At 40.2% G+C, this 19,643-nt stretch overlaps 1 protein-coding gene across 1 annotated transcript in view; it reads right to left on the bottom strand.

Moving 5' to 3' along the window:
- The window catches only part of LOC117952612 (calcium-binding mitochondrial carrier protein Aralar1-like), a 24,014-nt gene extending 4,371 nt beyond the window's left edge, over window positions 1–19,643 (bottom strand). The window contains exons 1-14 of the mRNA XM_034885036.1: window positions 19,386–19,643; window positions 18,886–18,939; window positions 15,016–15,158; window positions 13,710–13,825; window positions 12,469–12,608; window positions 10,001–10,147; window positions 9,109–9,247; window positions 8,112–8,205; window positions 7,290–7,374; window positions 5,989–6,070; window positions 4,584–4,742; window positions 3,596–3,648; window positions 3,289–3,369; window positions 992–1,132 (exon numbers count right to left, since the gene is read on the bottom strand). Coding sequence (XP_034740927.1) covers window positions 992–1,132; window positions 3,289–3,369; window positions 3,596–3,648; window positions 4,584–4,742; window positions 5,989–6,070; window positions 7,290–7,374; window positions 8,112–8,205; window positions 9,109–9,247; window positions 10,001–10,147; window positions 12,469–12,608; window positions 13,710–13,825; window positions 15,016–15,158; window positions 18,886–18,939; window positions 19,386–19,397 — 1,446 coding nt within the window. The 5' untranslated portion in view covers window positions 19,398–19,643. The remainder of the gene's footprint in view (window positions 1–991; window positions 1,133–3,288; window positions 3,370–3,595; window positions 3,649–4,583; window positions 4,743–5,988; window positions 6,071–7,289; window positions 7,375–8,111; window positions 8,206–9,108; window positions 9,248–10,000; window positions 10,148–12,468; window positions 12,609–13,709; window positions 13,826–15,015; window positions 15,159–18,885; window positions 18,940–19,385) is intronic.

The following is a 19,643-nucleotide window of genomic DNA, read 5'->3' as shown; positions in this document are numbered from 1 at the left end:
GCCCACATATAGAAGTTTACTCCCCGACGTTAGAATCTGACCTTTGGCCCCTAGCTGCATGTCATTCTCCCCTTTCATTTCTAAGCTGTCCTGTCTAAATAAGGCCTACAATGCCCAAAAAATAATCTTTAAAAAACAACAACATTATAGCTAAAAGTAACTCCTTAACCTATTACTACATTAAAATGCTTTTTAAAGTATATGCGCCATTAATAATAATCCAATGGAAGCAGTTATAGTTATAATAGTTAGAACAAAAACAGTATTTATTTTTGTTTTATATTATTATAACTGCTAAAAGATAATTGTTGGGGCATTTTAGGCTTTTATTTGTACATGACAGCTGAAGACATGAAGGTAGAGCGAGAGGGGGAACAACATGCAGCGTAGGGCCGGAGGTCAGATTCCAACCCGCGGCCGCTACTTTGTGGAGTACACTTCTATATGAGGGCTCTACGAGGTGAGCTACCCAGGAGTAAAATGTCCTTATAATACTTCTTCTCCTTTTCAAGGAGTGTTTAAGGTGTTTTTACATGGGGGAACTTTCCTTGAGATAAAGTGCCATTACATTGTGATATTGCCAGTCTTCCTTAAAAGTAGAGCTCACATGTTCACAATCAAATTAATCTATTTGGAATTGTAGTTCAAAGTAATTCCACCTTAATTGTGAGGATTTGCTGTTCTTTGTCTTCTGTGAAAGTAAATGTAATTTCTTTTTGGACAGTTGATTGGACCAAACAAAAGATCTGAAGACGTCAACTTTGGCTTTAGGGAAATTGTGATTGGCATATTTACCTTTTCTGAAAATGTCTTTCCCCAAACTTTTTCAATAGTTACTATAAAAAGAGGTGAACAATAAATAAGCTGCTCATGTTTTTTTAGTATTGTGTCTCAGGAACAGAAGAGCACCTTTCACTGCCCTTGTGAAACAAGGGCAGTAAAAAGAGGTTGATGCTACACATGTAATGGTGCTGCAGAGGTGCTGACCTACCTTGTAGAGGCCAAAGAAACCCAGGTCTCTCACAACACTCAGGGCTTTGACCCTGGGGCCTGTGGTGATCTCTCCAGCCACCTGCAGACGGATCTTAACAATCTCCAGAGGATTGGTGAAAATCACCTGGGAAGCTCCAGCCTGCAGGATGCAACAGGACAAAGAAACAGCTGATGAGGTTTTTTTTATGCAGATTTAAGTTTCTAAGATTGAGTGAGGTTACACATCTGAAGGGTGAACTTTGGGTGAACATGTAATGATGTGTAAGCATTTCTCCCTAGTAGTCGTTTTCTAATTATCTCAGTAAACTTCAGCACAAACGCCCCTCCTCCCCGATCTGATTTCATATAGTAAGAGAGTGGCCTTGACAGGAGGAGGAAAAAGCAGGCATTGATAGAGAAACAACGGAGGTCAGAGTAGAGCAGGCTTAGGGTGAGGAAAAGCCCCGGCTCATGGTTGGGAGGCTCTGACCCTGGCACCAGCCCTCTGCCCCCTTGCCTCCCCTGAGGCACCTCCTGTGGCAGGGTGAGCGGCCCAGCCTGGCCTCGCCCCGCACACTTCCCCAATTCACCCCCATTCCCAGGGGAGAGCGCTGAATCACCCGGACGGCTCAGGGTCCGGGCACGCAATGCCCTAAAGGCACGGCACCCTCTGACTCAGGCACATTTATCACCCTCCCCAAATCTAATCAGGCCCCAGGATGGCTGCTGGTGACATTCAGGGCAAGGGTCTTATCTGTAAACATCCGAGCAAAGGTCTAAAAAAAGCTCTAGCACATTTAGTCATTTTCAAAGTGGAGGGGGAATATCCGCTGCTATGAAGATTGATGCATTGGTCCGGTCTCTTTTATCTTCTCCATTTCTCTCCTTTGATGGGAGCACTAATTTAACAAGCTGTCAGATTAACCAGACTTTTAACTTTTATCAAATAAAATGAGGATATCATCCAATTCATATACATAAATACATCTACATGCAGGTCATAGAGGGGATGTATCCTGATCAGTTAATATTCTGTATTGGAAACACCATCCTCGTTGTCCTGTGTGGGGACCTGCACTGTGAACAAGCCTCAGGTATGTCCCGTGTTGTCAAACTCAATCACACTGAGATAGACCCAGCTTCATTCAGGACCCTTCGGGGCCTCTTCCTACAATTACACCCTGACAGAGGTCACAACCCCGCAGACCCCGCTCCTCTGTGAGCAACCTGCGGGCTCTGCTGCAAAGCCGGCCTGTTTCACGTCACCACAGCCAATGGAGAGGCAGAGTGAAGGAATTACATCTTTAATCTAGTGCTGCACTCAAAGGATGTTAGTACATTGCACTTTGGCCAAGAGTTCTTTTTAAAAGTCCAATTCAGAGGATTAAGGGATGAACGATAACTGTTAGCCATGCAGGATGCCAAAAACAGTGACATAAGAAGCTGAATAATTATAATCTCCTACACAAACTAAATAAATAAGTGATTACTGATGGATTTCTTTTTTTAAATGTGAAGCAAAAATATATTTTTTTTAATTACCACAAAATAATCTGGTAAAATGTGTCTTTCGATGAAATGCAAAAAAAATAGTTCAGTTCACTTGACCTGGTATGATGTTAGGGTGAAAACATACAAAACTTGAGTGAGTATTTTGTGTGTATAGTAAGTGTAACTAAGTACATCTACTCAATTACTTAATGTGAGTTATTTTAGTATTTCCAAATCAAACTACGTTCTTACTCTACTCCACTTGGATTCAGGAGGAAAAAAAACTATACTTCAGTATACTTATCTTACAGCTTCAGTTTTTAGTTACAAACAAAACATACAAAGAGCTTATAAATCATGATGAATATTGTTACAGATTAAACTACCCAGTACATGAAATAGTGAAAACCTCGACCAACAACAATAATTAATTTACACTTACACATTAATGCATCAGAAATAATTATCCAATAACATAATATTTAATACTATAACACTCACAGGGGGCTTTTTTCTATTTTATGAGTACTTTTACTGTTGATACTTTAAGTATATTTAACTAATAATACTTGAAGTTAAGTGACATTATCATTGTAAGATTGCTACATTTACTTCAGTCATTTCTATTAATATGTAGGAGTTAAATTAGTAGTACCATTAAACTTGAACAATATAACAGTAAAAGACTAAAAATTAATAAAATAATAATTTCCACATTAATTACTTTAAATCGTGTATATTGTTTTTATAAGTTGTAGGCCTTTTTACTTGGCTTTGAGTTCATCTACCGACTGAATTTAAAAAGATCACTAAAGTAATGCTTACACATCCACCAGCGAGAATCTCTGCAGGCAGAGGGATGGTATTATCTTGTGTAGTGAACTTGTCTCTGATAAAATCATTCATCTGGAAAAAAAAGAGGGAAGACAGAAGAAGAAGACATCAAAAAAAAAAGGCAGATGAGACACAATCCCAATCTTGATAGCAGGGCATTAATGTTTACTTGTGGTTGCAGTCACATCTTGATTGCAAAGAGTGTGTTTCTTCTGTGCTCTACGCATGTTTTTTATTCACAGTGAATCATTTGGAGCAACTTTCTGAACACTCTGAGCTACACAGTGGAATGACTTGCCGTGAGTTTGATAGCTTTTTCCGGGGCAACGCCGATGAGCTGCGGGAGCAGACCTGCAAAATATTATTCATAGATACCATTAGAATACCTGACAGAGAGAGAGACAAAGCCCAACTCCAAATGAATGCACATGTTTTATCTTTGCTGACTGAATACATGCACTGACAGCTAGAACAACAGCAGGGTTCTTGTGTGCGTAAAACAAACCCATAAATATTTACAGATGTGGCTGATACATTTGATGCACCACAACACAATAGGTCCCATTGAAAATGAACAAAAGTCCAAAAATATGACACTACTGGTGTGTATGGGATCAGCATTGTTGAGGCCTGATCCCACTGTTAGTGGAGAACAGAGAGAGCTGTGTGGTCACGGACAAGATTGAGGGGGGGGTTGGGGGGGGTGCTACGGTGGCGATAACCGCCATACTGTTTCACCGTCTGTCCTTCATCAGGCCAGATAAACTTCTGAAGGAGCTGCTGAGTGACTGTTGCTGGTATGCCGCCAGAAAACAGCCGAGCGTGTCTGTCTCTGAGTCAATCACCCTCTTATCATGTGCAAGTAAGGAGGAAGGAAGGCAGAGGGAAGCAGATCAGAGGTAGCAGTAGATGGCAGTCTTGACTTCCTTCATATGAGCAGACCGAGGGTAGAAGTGTTGTATATCACTAAGCCTTCAGCACCATTATCACTCTCCCGGGCAGAGGCAAATCAGACACTGCTACTACATGAATTCAGCTGGTCATTTTCCTCAGGGAGCTCTCCCAGGTATTGAGATAATGAAAACGCGACCCCTGGGTGTTGCTTTATTCACTGCTGAACAGAGAGGGCAAAGGTTTCTGGTATCAATTAGCAAACCATGCTGCTGATATTAGCACACTGACAACTCCTAATGCTTTCCTATCTGATGGTTTGTTTTGCACGAGAGCCATATGTTGGCCTGCACACAGATTTCCTTTTAAGCACTATAAAATCTGTAAAGGATTACCTCTGTAGAATCCGAAGAAGCCCTCGTAACGGAGCACTTTTTTCGCACAATCAAAGCTGTTCTTGTACATCAGTTCTCCTACAAAGGAGCCTGTGGAGCGTTGGTTCTGCATGCGCGTCTTCACCAGGTCAATGGGGTACACAGCTGTAGCACCGGTTGCTACAAGACACACATATTTGTCACTGGTTAAAATCTTCATTTTCTAGAAACTTTAGGCAGCGTTTCTGAGCCCACTGACCACATGTCACAAAGGATGTTAATACAAATTTCCATAGTTTACTTCCACTCATACTTACAACTGTGAGGATTTTTTTTTTTTTTTAAACCCATTACATTTTACAGAACCCAAGTTGGCATCTTTCAAATTCCTTATTTATCCAATCAACAGTCCAAAGCTTAAAGACAAGCAATATAATATTATATATGAGTAAGAAAAGAAGCAAATCCTCACGTTTAAGAAGCTGAAACTAGTAAATATTTGACCTTCACACTTGAAGAATGACTGGAACAATAAAGTTAATTTATATGTTAATTAATTTCCAATGGCTCAACTAATATATTTAATAATCTTTTCAGCTTTAAAATTGAATTGTTGAGCTCTTGGACAGTTCTCTGTGTGTATATAAGCACTTAACATCTTGTCACCCTAATTAATTTGTAATTATCCATGATAATTCTGACGATATATTTGGGGAGGGGTTGTTTAATGACCACTATGAAATACTGTACATAGAGGTGTGTTTGTGTATAAACTATGAACAAACTGTCATGAAGCCGAGAGTAGGAAGTCTGGTAACTTAGGGAAAACTGTTTGGGGAGGCAATGCTGCAGCAGGTTGCACTAAACTCCTGCTCTCGGCTTTACTTGCCTTATCTTGTCTGACATCAAAGGCTGCTGTAATGACTATTCTCTCAGACATGCAAACAGCTTGGTCAGCATAGAGTCCGGGTGAGTAACAGCTCATTATTGGCAATTTTACCACCAGCCTCATGATATATACTGTGTGTTGTTTGGATCCTGCCTGAATTGGCCACTGGTGAAGAGGATTTGATGTTTGGGGAAGGCACACACACACACAAATACACAGACACACACATATGGGGCGAGAGTGTGTTCCTATCTGATGGGCAGTTATGTCAGACGTTCCTTGTATCAGTTCCTTCCAGTGTAATTAGATGGAGATTCCAGAGAGTGCGGTTCCGGAAGATTTGTGTCATTCCAAAGCCCTGACTCCAACGACAGCCTGGAGCCACCGGTGGCACGGCAGCACAATGCCGGAGCCTCACATCACAACCCCTCTCCCATGCAGCACAATGGCCGGCCCCGGGGCCTCAGAGCGCCTGTCTGGCCAGCTAAGGTTACCCCTCGGGCGGGCCGGGGGCTCTGCTGCAGACATGTCACTCACCTCCAGCGATTGAGCCCAGAGAAAACCTGTAGCCAGACTCTGCAGCCTGGAGCCAGATGGGCCGAGACGTTTCATGAGCATGCTGTGTAGGAGAAAAAGACACCAGTGGTCAAATGAATCTGGAGAAAGACGGGGGGGGGGGGTCAAAACACTAACCATGAATCGGCTGACTATTAAACTATAGCGAACCAGATCCGTTGTGGAAAGAAAAATTCTATAGTTCTCAACATTGGCGGAAGGCGATGGAATGTGGACATGTCATATAACGTCTAATTCATCATCAGCCAGTATTAAATGTCACGGAGAGACCCGCTCTGATACAGTGAATGACTGTGTGATCCTGTAGCAGAGTTTTCCATTCCGCTGCATGTGGGAGGCTGCGAGCTAAAAGGTTTTATTTTATTTTAACAGCAAAGTATATTTTCTCTCTTATCTACTTGATCTCTGAATTGGTGTTTGATGTTGAAAGCAGAGCCCCTTTGTTTTCACTGTGGTGAAGGGGAACAGATTAGCCCCACTGGCCTTTTCCATGTACAGATAAGTATCTACATGAATATTACACAGTCCGAGTGAGACTCTGTTAAAGTATGTGTGTGCATGTTGAGGCGGAGAGTAACTTTTCCCAGACCAGATGAGTAGAGCAGATCAGTCTTTTCCTCTTCCCAGATGCTTCCACCAAGGGCTGCATGCTAACGAGAACTAGGTCTTGATCAAAGGGCTTAAACAATTAGCCTACTTCCACTAAAGGGCAGGCCAGAGAATTGCAGCATCCCCCCAAAGGAATCAAGTTCCAGACCTCTGAGGGAGTCCCAAGAGCATGAGTGGCCTGAAAGCTCTGACCACAGCCTGATATAGAGCCGTGTTATCCGGTGGAGGCAGGAACTATTTTGTTCCCCCACATCCACCTTGACTCCCACTCCCCTCCTGCCATTAGCAGACTTTTCTAAAGGCTCCTAAAACTCCTCAAGCCCCACACTGATAAAAGCCTCTTATTAGCGTCTAAGATGTGTGATTCAAGCTCATGTGTATGTGCAGCTATACTGAATAAAAGGGGGAGAGCCTTTCATGGAGAGGTGCAAGGCAAGAATCCATTCCTCTTCTATAACTATAATTGGTGTACTTTTATCTGGGAGTTAAAGTAATGCACTTCACAAGGGAAGAAAAAACATGGGCACTCTGCTAATTCAGCCGCATTCTCCCTTTTCAGCTCCTTTCTGAGAAGGAAGCAGAGGGAGAAGAGGAAAAGGCTTTGATAAAAGGCAGGAGGATGTGAGGGGAATTAGAGGAGTCAATCAGGCTACCTGTCTCTGGTCCTCTGCTAGGTGGTATGGCATAGCTCCTTCCTCCAACGGGGCTATCCTCTCGATGTCTGCATGGTTCAGCCGCCTTAACACACAACATCAGGGGAGGGAAGGAGTTAGGCAAGGAAAACGCAGAGAGCCCAGCATCTCCTTCGAGCAGCAGCCAGTGATGTAAGATTTTCCATGGGCTTTTTACTGGCAAATAACTTGAAGTTACTGCTTTTTTAATTTAAGATTATATAAACAACAGGCAAACAAAGCTGGATGAGTCGGGATGAGTGCCCGTGGCCCGACAAGTAAATGAAAGAGTTTTGTTACTAAATGTTTGAGACACAAATATTCCCCACTGGCATGATGCATCGTAAAGTCTGTATCCATGTTTTATGTTTGTCTTGTAAATCAGCCAGGGGAGCCACTGTTGTTAAACTGAATAAGCAATAACTTTATCTTTATAGCCTATAAACAGACCTACAATGTCTTTATTCCATTCATGGTGGAATAAAAAAATAGCACGGTTTTGTATACATTTTTTTAATTAAGTGTTGTGCCTTTCCACTGAAAGTCTACATTTGCCTGTGTAAAAATAAATATAATTAATTCAAATTTTCAAAAACTTCTTTTTAAAATATGTTATGGTCTGCAGACATATGTGAGACACTGTCTAAAAGACCCACATCAGCACTTTCATCTGGCTCTCTCGGCATCGTTCTATGTAATATATAAATAAAGCTATGTTACTTTAAATAAAACATGTTCAATGTATTCACAAATAAACAGTCAAACTCCGGAGGGTTAAAACTTTGGAGGGGTTCAGAATCTTACCCGGAGTGAGAGTGGAGACCGACGAGCTGGTACAAGATGTCAATCTCCATTAGAGTGATTTGGCCAAACTTATTTGAAACATAAACAAACTCCTCTACAATGCAATAGAGAGAAGATACAATTAAAGGATGAATACAGGACTTTAGGAAGCTTAGGGGTTAGCCATGTCAAGGATTTTCTACAGCAGGTCAGTATCAAATAATATTTGCAGTCACTGTTAATTGTGTGTTTTAGTGTTATTGTGAATGCTTGGTGCTAAACATGATATTTAAAAGGGGATTAAAGAAATATATTTAAAAATCATTAACTCAATTCTATATGTGCCTGGAGTACACTAACTGAGCACGCACTCTCTCAGCAGCACCCAGTGCCACTCTTTTATATGTGCTTTATATGTGTCTTTACTGTTGCCTGCTGAAAAGCTCCATTGCCATCAGGTGGTCGTTCTCAAAGCAAACCTAATGTTAGTTGTTGAAGGAGGGAAAGAGTTAGTTATACACTTCCCCCACAAAGACCTTCCTGTCAGGTCCAAGGATTGCAACCTTCAGTTAGAAGCCTGCTTCTGAGTACTGCAATGATAGGCTGTTGTGTGACTGACAGATGACATGTGAGTTTTTGCTTTACACTCAATCTGATGTTTGGTAATACAAATAACAATAATTATTTGCAAATACTATTTGCCTAAAATCTTTTCTATAAGAAGGGAAACCACAGGGAGAAAGAAACAGAGGAGCAGTCTACATTTTACATCTAAATGGGAAACACAATTAGGAGCAGATGAGACTGACAGTACAACTATCAGTTACACAGGTCTACATGTGGGAGATAATCTGATTACCGGGTTCAAAATTTTCATTTACCTTGGTAATATTAGTTTTACAGTAAATGTTCCTTGTGTGTTCTCTCACACCACTCTGTCAAGAAAGTTAAGACATCTTAGCACAGGTACATTTTACATCACATATGGAACATGTCTCATTTCAGTGATGTGGTGTACCTTTGGTCACAAGTGTGTCTTTGTGAGTGCCGGCGAGGGTGCTGTAAATTTTGCGGACCAGCTCCATGTTGTTGAGGAGGGAGTTGAAGGCATTGAAGTAGGAGAAGCTCACCATGTGAGAGGTGCTGCCTCCTGCAGCCTGGAGAAAGATCCAAAGTATATCAATGCTTCTGTATGGGAAGGCTTCGGCTGCATCGTATTACAGTATCTTCTCTTTAATCCTCTTTGCTCTGCCAAATGACTGCAGTACTTGAAATATACTGTACATCAAGGATGTCCAAGCTCACTGTAGACCCACTGGCTCCAAATAAAAGCCCCTTAAAGGGGAATTTGTGATTTATTATTATTATTTATTATATACATATATATATACATATATATATTTTTTAACAGATGTTTTGGGCGCCATGGGGCAGCGGAAACAAGTTGAAAACACAACACTGTTACAGCAAACTTGTTAGCAAACAGTAACTTATACATCCAGAAATAATGGGGCAACATTGTCTTTCATTCATTTGGAATTGTGTTTCAGGCCATTTGATGAATGTTAGTCCAATATTCAATTTTAGCTACCCTTTAGGTCTCTACCGATTCCTGAGGGAAATATCTGGCTCTTTAGCTGGTAAATGCTACACTAAGTTCCCCAGAAAGCAACTAACTGCTTGTCTGCTGCTGAGAAGATAGTGTACCGTTGGTTTTTAGAGTTTTTTATAGCTAAAAACAGCTGCCTGATGTGGCTAAAACAATGTTATGAGAGCTGTGAGAGTGAAACAAAAACACCAAAGTTGTGGGCTGGAGAGCTAAACAATGAGCTATAAAGTTCTGTATTCAAATTTTCTTTGAGTATAGTCGCTTTACATGTTACGTGTGTAGAATTTGTTCTTAAACTCACTGAAACCAGGTTCTCCTCTACAAATGGAGTCAGCATGTGGTGTCTAATGGTGGCCATGATGTCGCTGAAGTCCAAGGCAGTGATGGTGCCAGTTTTCTTCTTGTCTTTTTGTGCAAACGCCTGGCGGGCATGCTCCAACTGCAGCTCCTGCAGCAACACACACAAAGAGGTCAAGCTGTTAGCTGACAAAAGAGGAAAAAGATGTGTTTCTGTGGTGAGGAACATTGCATTACAAGGGAAGAGAGAAATATAACTTTTGAGGATGAAAGTGTAATAATGTCATTGTAGGACAGATGTGAAAGTCATCAGATCTGACAGTGTTAGACACTGGGTTTTGTAATCACAACCGTCTCTCTGGAGACTAATGGAAACCATGTCTCGAGAAGTCTGATCCCTGAGCCGAGCCGAGCCGAGCTCTTGGTGAGGAAGCTGGCAGGTGTGTCCGCAGGAAGATGATTTAATATGACAAGCATGCAATCAGACGGGGATGTGGGGGAAGGCTGACCCCGGGTCAATGTCTGCTGTCAAAACTCATCACATTCAACCAGAGGATCACAGAGCAACGTCACTGCAATATTCAGCTGATACTTTATCTTTACACTCTGGTTCTGATAACCTCATCAGTGGATTGTTGCTGGAGATTAATTCTCACAATGTTTGCTGATTATATTGTTGAAACTCAAAACTCATGATGATACTTTGTTGCTTTACAAGCATAGTTTTCAAGCTTACAAATGCTCTACCTTGTCTGCACTCACTGAAGTTTCCCATCCAGCTAAATACTGCAACAACCACAAGGTGGCAGAGCCAAGACTGAAAATCTAAAATCTAATCTACACATCTGATCTGTACGGTTTTGTATTTTAAGTAATACTCAGTTACAAGAAATGAAATGTGTTGGGACATAACGGAAAAACAAGACAATAATAATGATTGATGTAAATTTAATCCTGCACACACAAGAGTCCTTGGTGTAACGGTAGGAAGCCCTCGTCAAGTATGATAAACCACAAAGTGCTCTGAGGGATCCCACACTGGAAAGCAGCCTGTCTTACTCTCGGACCACCCAGCTTCTGCTTAAGACCACAGCCCTCGACTCCAAACCAGGTTCCTCCCTGAACGTACTGCTGCTGCTCATTTATCAGCACAGAGGTCTAAGTGAGATGCTAGCAACAACCAATAAAGCAAAACAACGTTAAGTTTCTTATTGACAGAATGGGTGTCCGCAAACCACTAGAACATTTGAAGAGATGAAACACTAAAATGCAACACCACAACTCCATTTATCTTAAGAAATCATATACGGCATGTAGTTCAAGTTACGTCATTACCATTTGTCCCTCAGCAAGATGAAAGTGCCCATAGGCATCGATTTTGGTGGGGACGGTGGGTACGTGTACCCATCACATTGCGTCATGAGTCATTTTTTACCCACCACTTTTTTTTAAAAACCTCGAGCTCAATTTAGTTAAAGAAATAAAGTTCATAAGTAGCACATATAATTCTTGAGCGACAGATGCAATGAATTCAACAAGACAGCCACAAACACAGCTGTTCTGCTGCTGCGCTGGCTACATGCTCCTCTGTTCACATTCTAAAACGCTTGATGTGAAAACGCTTAACGTGAAAACGCTTAACGTAGTTTAATGGATCTAAACAACGATCAATGATCACCAAATTTATCAGGTCCATATCTTGTTATGAACACTTAAGCCTTCCAAAAAAACGAAACTAAAATCCAACGATTATAGAAGTTATCTCACATTAACGTTTTCTTCTTCATTGGCCCCTATGGCAAGGAAAAAGCTTAACGTGGTTTAATGTACCTAAACAATGAGCAGTGATTAGGCTACCAAATTTGTCTCTCATATTGCTACTCAAAACTGTCAAAAAATTGAACCAGCAATTTGGTGATGATTGATTGTTGCTTGTTACAGTAAACCATGTTAAGCCTTTTCACATTATGACTTATAAAGCCCGCGAGAACCGTGGGGAGTCAACCCACAGCCGCTCTGCTGCCCTGCTGTGAAGCAGTAACGCCTATATCATATCTTATGTTATATCAGATAAAGTCCATAATAATAGGAACTTTTTGTTTGATTTTTTGACAGTTTTCAGTTGTTATGAGGAGCAATATGAGAGAGAAATTTGGAAATTGTTGATCATTGTTCAGGTACATTAAACCACATTTTAATTTACATTAGTAAGCTACAGGAAAGCGTCCTTCATGGCCTGCGCGAAAGAGAGAGAAAAAAAAAAAGAATGCGCCATTGATTGTACCCAGCACTTCTGGAAATGCCCTTTCGAATGCGTTTCTGTCCCCAGTACATTTCAAACCAAACTGACGCCCAGGAATCACCACGGGATGAAGGTGATCATTATGAATGGTTTCACATTGCTTGTCTGTGACAATTGGCAAAAGTTTGTCAAGCAGCTAAAACCAATGACTGTATAGGTCAAATATATACCTGCAGAAACTGGGTGAACTCTGTGTAGCTGAGGTTCTTGTTTCTTTCATGACCAAAGTGTAGCCTGATGAACTCACAGTCCCAGTTGAAGGGGATGTGGTGATGAACTGTGGTCTGGCTGAAGATGTCACGTACATTCTCTGGAAGAGTGAGACATGAATGAGCAGCAACATGTCACAGAGGGAAGAACATGCAAGATGCAATTGTAAAATCCATCTTGCGTCGTAGTTAAAGTAGAGGAAATAGTCCATTTGGACGGCAATAGGCTGTTTGACAGTCCCACTCCTTTAACATTTCGAGGGGTTTTGAGTCCATCCAGGAAATTTTCTTTATAAGCACTGCCCTCAATTTCAGTCTCCTTCATGGAGGCCCCATACACAGACAGAGTATAGCAGCACCTTCTTTGTAAGACTCTGTATCTCTTGGTTTATGACATGCTGGATTTATTTCTCTGCTTGTCAGATGAAGCTGGTTATAATTTGATGTTCCTCACAGGTCGTTTGCTGTCCTGCCTTGAGATTAGACTTGCTGCTAGCATATGTAATTCATAAAAAAGACATGTCCCTTACATACACTGAACAAAATTATAAACACAACACTTTTATATAAACAAAAACACAGCGTTTTTGCCCCCATTTTTCATGAGCTGAACTCAAAGAACTAAGACTTTTTTTTTTAACCCTAACACCCGATACTGATTGGTTTTTGGACCCCCTCCCTCCAATGCAGTAAAACTGCAAATTTTTAGAGTGGCCTTTTATTGTTGCCAGCATAAGGCACACCTGTGCCAAAATCATTCTGTCTAATCAGCCTCTTGATATGCCACATCAGTGAGGTGGTTGGATTATCTCGGCAAAGGAAAAGTGCTCAGTAACACAGAATTAGACGAATTTGTGAACAATATTTGAGAGAAATAAGCCTTTCGTGTACATAAATGAAGTCTTAGATTACCTCATGGAAAATGGTGGCCAGAACAAATGTGTTGCGTTTACATTTTGTTGAGTTTATATTGGCAACACATGCTTTAGTAAGAGTAGCACTTGCAACCCACAATGTTTGAACATACAACTAAAACTCCTTAAATATCTATTATTATCTACATGAAGTACAACATCCTTAGTCAAATCATTCTAAAATGATGGTGTTTAAACTACACTGTTTGTGTATAACATGAAGCTTCGTCCCCAGTAGTTGAGCATGACATACAACCCCCACACCAGCCTGCATCTCCATGTACATACCAAATGAGATGTTCCCTGTGCCAGTCTTGTCAAACAACTGAAAGGCTACTATGAACAGGGCGTCCGGGGCACATAGGACTGACTCAAAGGCCTGAAACTCCTGGAAAGAGATCAGTCTGTTTGGACAAGAAAAAAAGTGCTATCGGAACAAAGTATCTTTGAAACAATTACCCGAAAAAAAGATCTGAAAATAAACATTAAAATACTGACTGACAAAAGGACAGCAAGAAAATGCAGAAATTTGACCATACAGCTATTTTTCAACTAAACTTCAAAATTCCTTCTTGATCTTAGAAACAGCATTGGACAAATTAATTTCACCAACACCAACAAGGTCCGTTTAGCAGCTCTTCTGGAGCTTTCAATGATATGATCTTAATTCATCAGCATCACTGGATTTTAGCTGTAGGTGTAAAATTGATAAAGATACCTATTTACTCTAATCATTTAAATAATTCATTTATCTATTTGGCACCTACTACACATTTTGGTGGCACACTGCTTTAGTGAACCTGAACAATATTTAATCAATAGAGCACAACAGGTGGACAAAAACTGATTTGATACAGATTATAAGTATAAGTGGGTGTCAAAGTGGCATTGAAGGTTGATTGCTGCTTGATCATGTTATTTCCAGATGGCTTGTTCACTTTAAAGTACCTTAAGAACCTGGTGAAACAGGAATACATGGTTTGCTTTGTGGTAAATACCCACAAAAGCTAAATCTAATTAGATTTTCCTTTTTTATTTTTTTATAAAAAGCTGTTTATTGGTGCAATAAACGTACAGGAATTTATGACACAAGTTTAGGAAACAACACAACCTTAAACACACTCCTGTTCCCTTCCGTTAGTAATAAACGAAAACACAGCGGCTTCCATAGTAGCGGTAGCCGGTTGTGTGGAAGCTGCAACATAACTCAGTCTTCTACTTGGGGTGGCGGAAGGGAACATGCAGCTCATCATATATCAAATATTTACTTTTATATACATTTAAATAGCAGCTGGTACGAAACTGTCGCCACTGCTGAAGAAATGCCCAGATCATGTTGTTTACCAAAAGAAATATGCCGGTCAATGTACAAAGAATTAATAAGAGGCTGTTTTTCAAAAGAACAATTTATTACAGCTGACACTGGAAATTTAAGTGTGAGGAAACCTGCACTCCAAAAATTCAAAACAAGGTCTACAAAACATTCTTTGAGGAAATACAGACATAAATAGGAATAATCTACATGTATTAACATACCTCTGCATCAACAAAGGAATTCCACAGCAACTTCCCTTACATCACTGTAGGCACTCACCCATCTTTAGTCGTGTCAGCCACTCCAGCTATCAGCTCCACAGTTTTGGGATTATGCTGAGGCTGTGCATGTAGACCCAGGTAACTCTGAACAAAGTCCTTAGGGCTCATGTAATGCTCTCCATCCTCCACCACACTGGCATACTGCAGTGGAGACACAGACAGACCAATAATCAGTGTGGATGTCTCGTAACATATGTGAGTTTGGATTAGAAATTTGATGGGTAGAACATCCATTGTGTGCATAGAGACTGATGTGGAATGCTGAATGCAAATATAGATGAATCAACAAGTCTGTTTTTATGTTTTAACTCTTTTCTTTGTGGCAAATAAAGTATTTTTTTAGTTTTCTATACCATTGCATATAGGTCTCAGTTTACTTGCGCTATACAGCTACATTATTTTAAATGTATACAATCCTTTATGTGTCTAATCATGATAGAATTTATTAAAAAGTATCGGTCTTTTTCAAATCATTGTCATCCATTGACTTCATGTAGTGCAGAGATACATGTCTCCTTGCAATAAATAGACAGATTGAGATTCACTATTACACTTAAAACAATATGCAAAGTGCATGATGTGCACTGCACCTTTATAAACATGTCCTGCAATATATAACATGATTAGTGTTTTGATGCTAGGGGAACTGTGTCTAACTGTGTTTTAACATGTATCTGTTCATTGAAGTACTACTCAGAGCCAGGCTTCCTTTTTCAGGAACAACCTTTACACAGTTACATGTATTTACACCTGGAAGCTGTCCAGTAACTCTAATGGCTTCACTGGAGCCTTTTGGGGTTCGTGGTCTTGCTTGAGGGCACCTTTGGGATGAGCAAGTGTTGCTCTTTCATTTTCTTCACTTAAATTGTATCCTGAGCCAAGACTCTCCAATCACAAGACCACGTATCCAACTTTTAGGCCCCCACTACCAAAAATGTGTACAATATTTAAAATCTAAATATATATCATGAATAGATATGATGGCATGATATATATCCTATATATATCATGATATGTATAGGATATATGTATATCCTATATATATCAATATATGATGATATTTGATATTATCATCAAATATATATCCATATTGATACATATATCATCCCATAGGAAATACAATGTCATGCACTACATTTTTTTTTAAATTAAATCATTACACACCTATGGATGCAGTCAGAAGATGAGAATGATTTTCGGAAAATTAACTCATTACCCACTTATGGATGCAGTCAGCAGATGACAATGATTTTATTTAGCTAGTTTAGTGATTTAAATGTCTGAAAAATCAAGTTGCTTCATTGCATTAATGTAAAAATCCTGTGAGTCTAATATTAACGTAAATAAGTTATGCTCATTGATTTTCAATGACCTGAAACAACCAGAGACAGTAGCTCCTGTCATGAAAGATTACGTACAGTGGGGCTTGAAAGTTTGAGTACCCCAGGTAAAAAATTGTATTAATTTGCATAAAGAAGCCAAGAAAAGATGGAAAAATCTCCAAAAGGCATCAAATGAAAGATTTGACATCCGTATAATATTTCACAAAAAGTTAGATTTTATTTCCATCAATCAAAATAACAGAAAACTGCATCTGCAGAGGTTTGGACACCATGCAGAGGTAATACCTCGTACTGCCCCCTTTGGCAAGTATCACGGCTTGGAAACGCTTCTTGTAGCCAGCCAAGAGTCTTTCAAGTCTTGTTTAAGGTATCTTTGCCATTTCTTCCTTACAAAAGTCTACCAGTTCTCTGAGATGTCTGGGCTGTCTGTCACACACTGCTCTTTTAAGGTCTATCCATAGATTTTCAATTATGTTGAGGTCAGGAGATTGTGAAGGCCATGGCATAACCTTCAGTTTACGCCTCTTGATGTAATCCAACGTGGATTTTGAGGTGTGTTTAGGATTATAATCCATTTGTAGAAGCCATTCTCTCTTTAACTTCAGCTTTTTCACAGATGAAATCAAATAAAAATTTGTTGAAATTTTATTGACTCCATATTTCCATATACTCATGAAATGTTCCCTGTGCCACTGGCTGTTTTATAACCCCAAAGCATGATTGATTTACCCTTGTGCTTAATAGCTGGCCAGAGGTTCTTTTCATTAAATTCTGTGCCCTTTCTTCTCCAAACGTACCTTTGCTCATTCCGGCCAAAAAGAACTTGTTCCCATAATGCATCAGTCTTGTCTAAATTTTCATTTGCAAACTTCAAACGCTGATTTTTGTGGTGGATCGTGCCGTTAAACGTGCGTTTTGACTTGCTTTTCTCACAATCCTGCGAGCTGGTCTGTCTGATATTTGTCTTGGTCTTCCAGATCTGGCTTTAACTTCCACTGTTCCTGATGATTGCCATTTCTAAATTACATTCCGAACAGAGGATATTGTCATCCTAAAACGCTTTGCTATCTTCTTATAGCCTTCTCCTGCTTTGTGAGCGTCAACTATTTTTAGTTTCAGTTTTCTAGACAACTGCTTAGAAGAACCCATGGTGCTGATTGTTGGGGCAAGGTCAGATGAGTCTGGGCATTTAAAACCTTAAGATTGACATCACCTGGTCTCTCCAGACGATGACTGAGAACAATCCATGACACTGTCAAGTCTCAGCTTTCCAAAGGGGGCGGTGCATGCTCTGCAGGGTGCCGAAAATGTTGAAAGTGAAAATGATGGAAATAAAATCTAACTTTTTGTGACATATTATATGAATGTCTAATCTGTCATTTGATGCCTTTTGGAATTTTTTTCCATCTTGGCTTCTTTATGCACAATAATACAATTTTTTACCTGGGAGGACCAAACATTTGAGCCCCACTATAGGTATAAACGGTACAGAAACACTTCTGACAGTTAACAATTTTCAGTTGTCTCACGGTATATGATATTGTCATAACACCTGAACTAAAATTGAAATGATGAAATGCATAACACACAGTAACAATAACTTAATCTATAACCATCAACTTGCAAGCTTTGTGTTGTGACTCTGTTTCACTTGACTGAAGCATAAACATGCACAGCCAAAACAGCACTGTGCTAAACCTGAGATCTCAGTCAGGCTTTAAGACATAGTCATTTATAGTGCCTGGGTTGGGTTTCAAGTTGGGAACAGAGATAGCTCTGGAAAGACATGGGCCACATGAACTTTCAAAAGAAAGGCCACGCTCAGGGGTGTGTGAGCTTAGATAGAGAGCATGATATAAACAGAGAGAGGGTTTGGGAGGAGACCTTCATGCCAAGTGTTTTCAGGACTACAATTCAATGCACTCAATGCTGAATTAATGTTTTAAGTGAAAATATTAATTCCAAGCAATTTATTGCCACATTACTCCATCACATGAGTGTATCCATTTACCCTCACAGTAGGGATCAAGTAGTTGTTAATCAGATTATACAGGCAGTCAGAATGAGCTTCCAGTAATTAACTCTTCCACCTGAATATGCATTACAAATTAAGCAGCCCTCTTATAGTGGAGTCAAGAGATGTGTAGGGACCATAAGCCGACTTGCACCTAAAATAAAGTCCCTACTTTCAGGAACAAGTTTATACTCCAAACAAGCCATGTGGGGATAAAGAAGCCTATAATGGTGGGGATTTTGAAGAGTAACAGACAGAACGTGATGAAAAATCTGACATGTTGAGGACCAAAACACACATAAAGTCAAAGCAGGGGCGAGATTCTCTGTTGAAGCAGATCCAAAATTAGTAAAAGCATCTGTGACCTTTACTGAACTGTATTCCAATGGACACCATGCAGAAACTAATCACTAACTACAACATGTTAGTAGACTTGTAACAGAGTCTTTGTATGTTATGTGTTGTTGGTTAATGTTCCAAATGTTTTGTTTTATGTGAGTAACAGTTTTACCTTCAGAAAAATAGTCTTCAAGTCATGTGGGTCGGCTCTTTTTGTTGCTTGCACCTATAACACACAAGTTGGAATTTGCTATAAAGAAAAAAATCAAAGTCATGATGCCTACAGTTAAAGATAGCTTCTATACCATATGTTCAATCTGTTAAACAATAAACTGAAGTTCAGACTGTCACTGTTCAATTTTAAGCAAACGCTCACAGACGACTGTAACAACAACAGCAACTCCAGTCGTGTGAAAATAACCGTAAATAAAAAACGCTTTAAGTCGTCTCTCTCATTTACAAATACAACAGAGGAAATAAATTACAGTTGTCTCTGCGAGGCCGGCAGTGATGCGCCTATTAAAACATGCAGAACAAGAACGGGGGACTGCGCTGCATATAAGCCAAGAGCTTTACACCCACGCGTCCGCACAGACATGCTGTCCTTCATAGACGACGGTCACTTTACTGACTTTAAAATTAATATCTGATAAGAAATATTGACGGAGTCACCTTGACCGCCATGCTGGGTGTGACGTCAGCTGCAGCGGACTAGCGCAGGCGCTGGGCAGAAGGATGACAGCGAGCATGACAGGACGGCCGAGATCTCAGACACCAAATTTAGCCAAGTATTGTCCCTTTGTTTCTGCAGGGCGGTGTTTCGGTTGCTGCCGACACACAGGCTCTGGACAGAGACTTGGTCCTCAGATGCAGTGTGTTACAGCATTTCCTGTCGGCTCGGGTCACACGACACGGTTCACTGATGCGTTC

This window comes from Etheostoma cragini, chromosome 11 (assembly GCF_013103735.1).
Source record: "Etheostoma cragini isolate CJK2018 chromosome 11, CSU_Ecrag_1.0, whole genome shotgun sequence".
Classification (NCBI taxonomy): domain Eukaryota; kingdom Metazoa; phylum Chordata; class Actinopteri; order Perciformes; family Percidae; genus Etheostoma; species Etheostoma cragini.
This window is presented reverse-complemented; position numbering and strand designations above follow the sequence as displayed.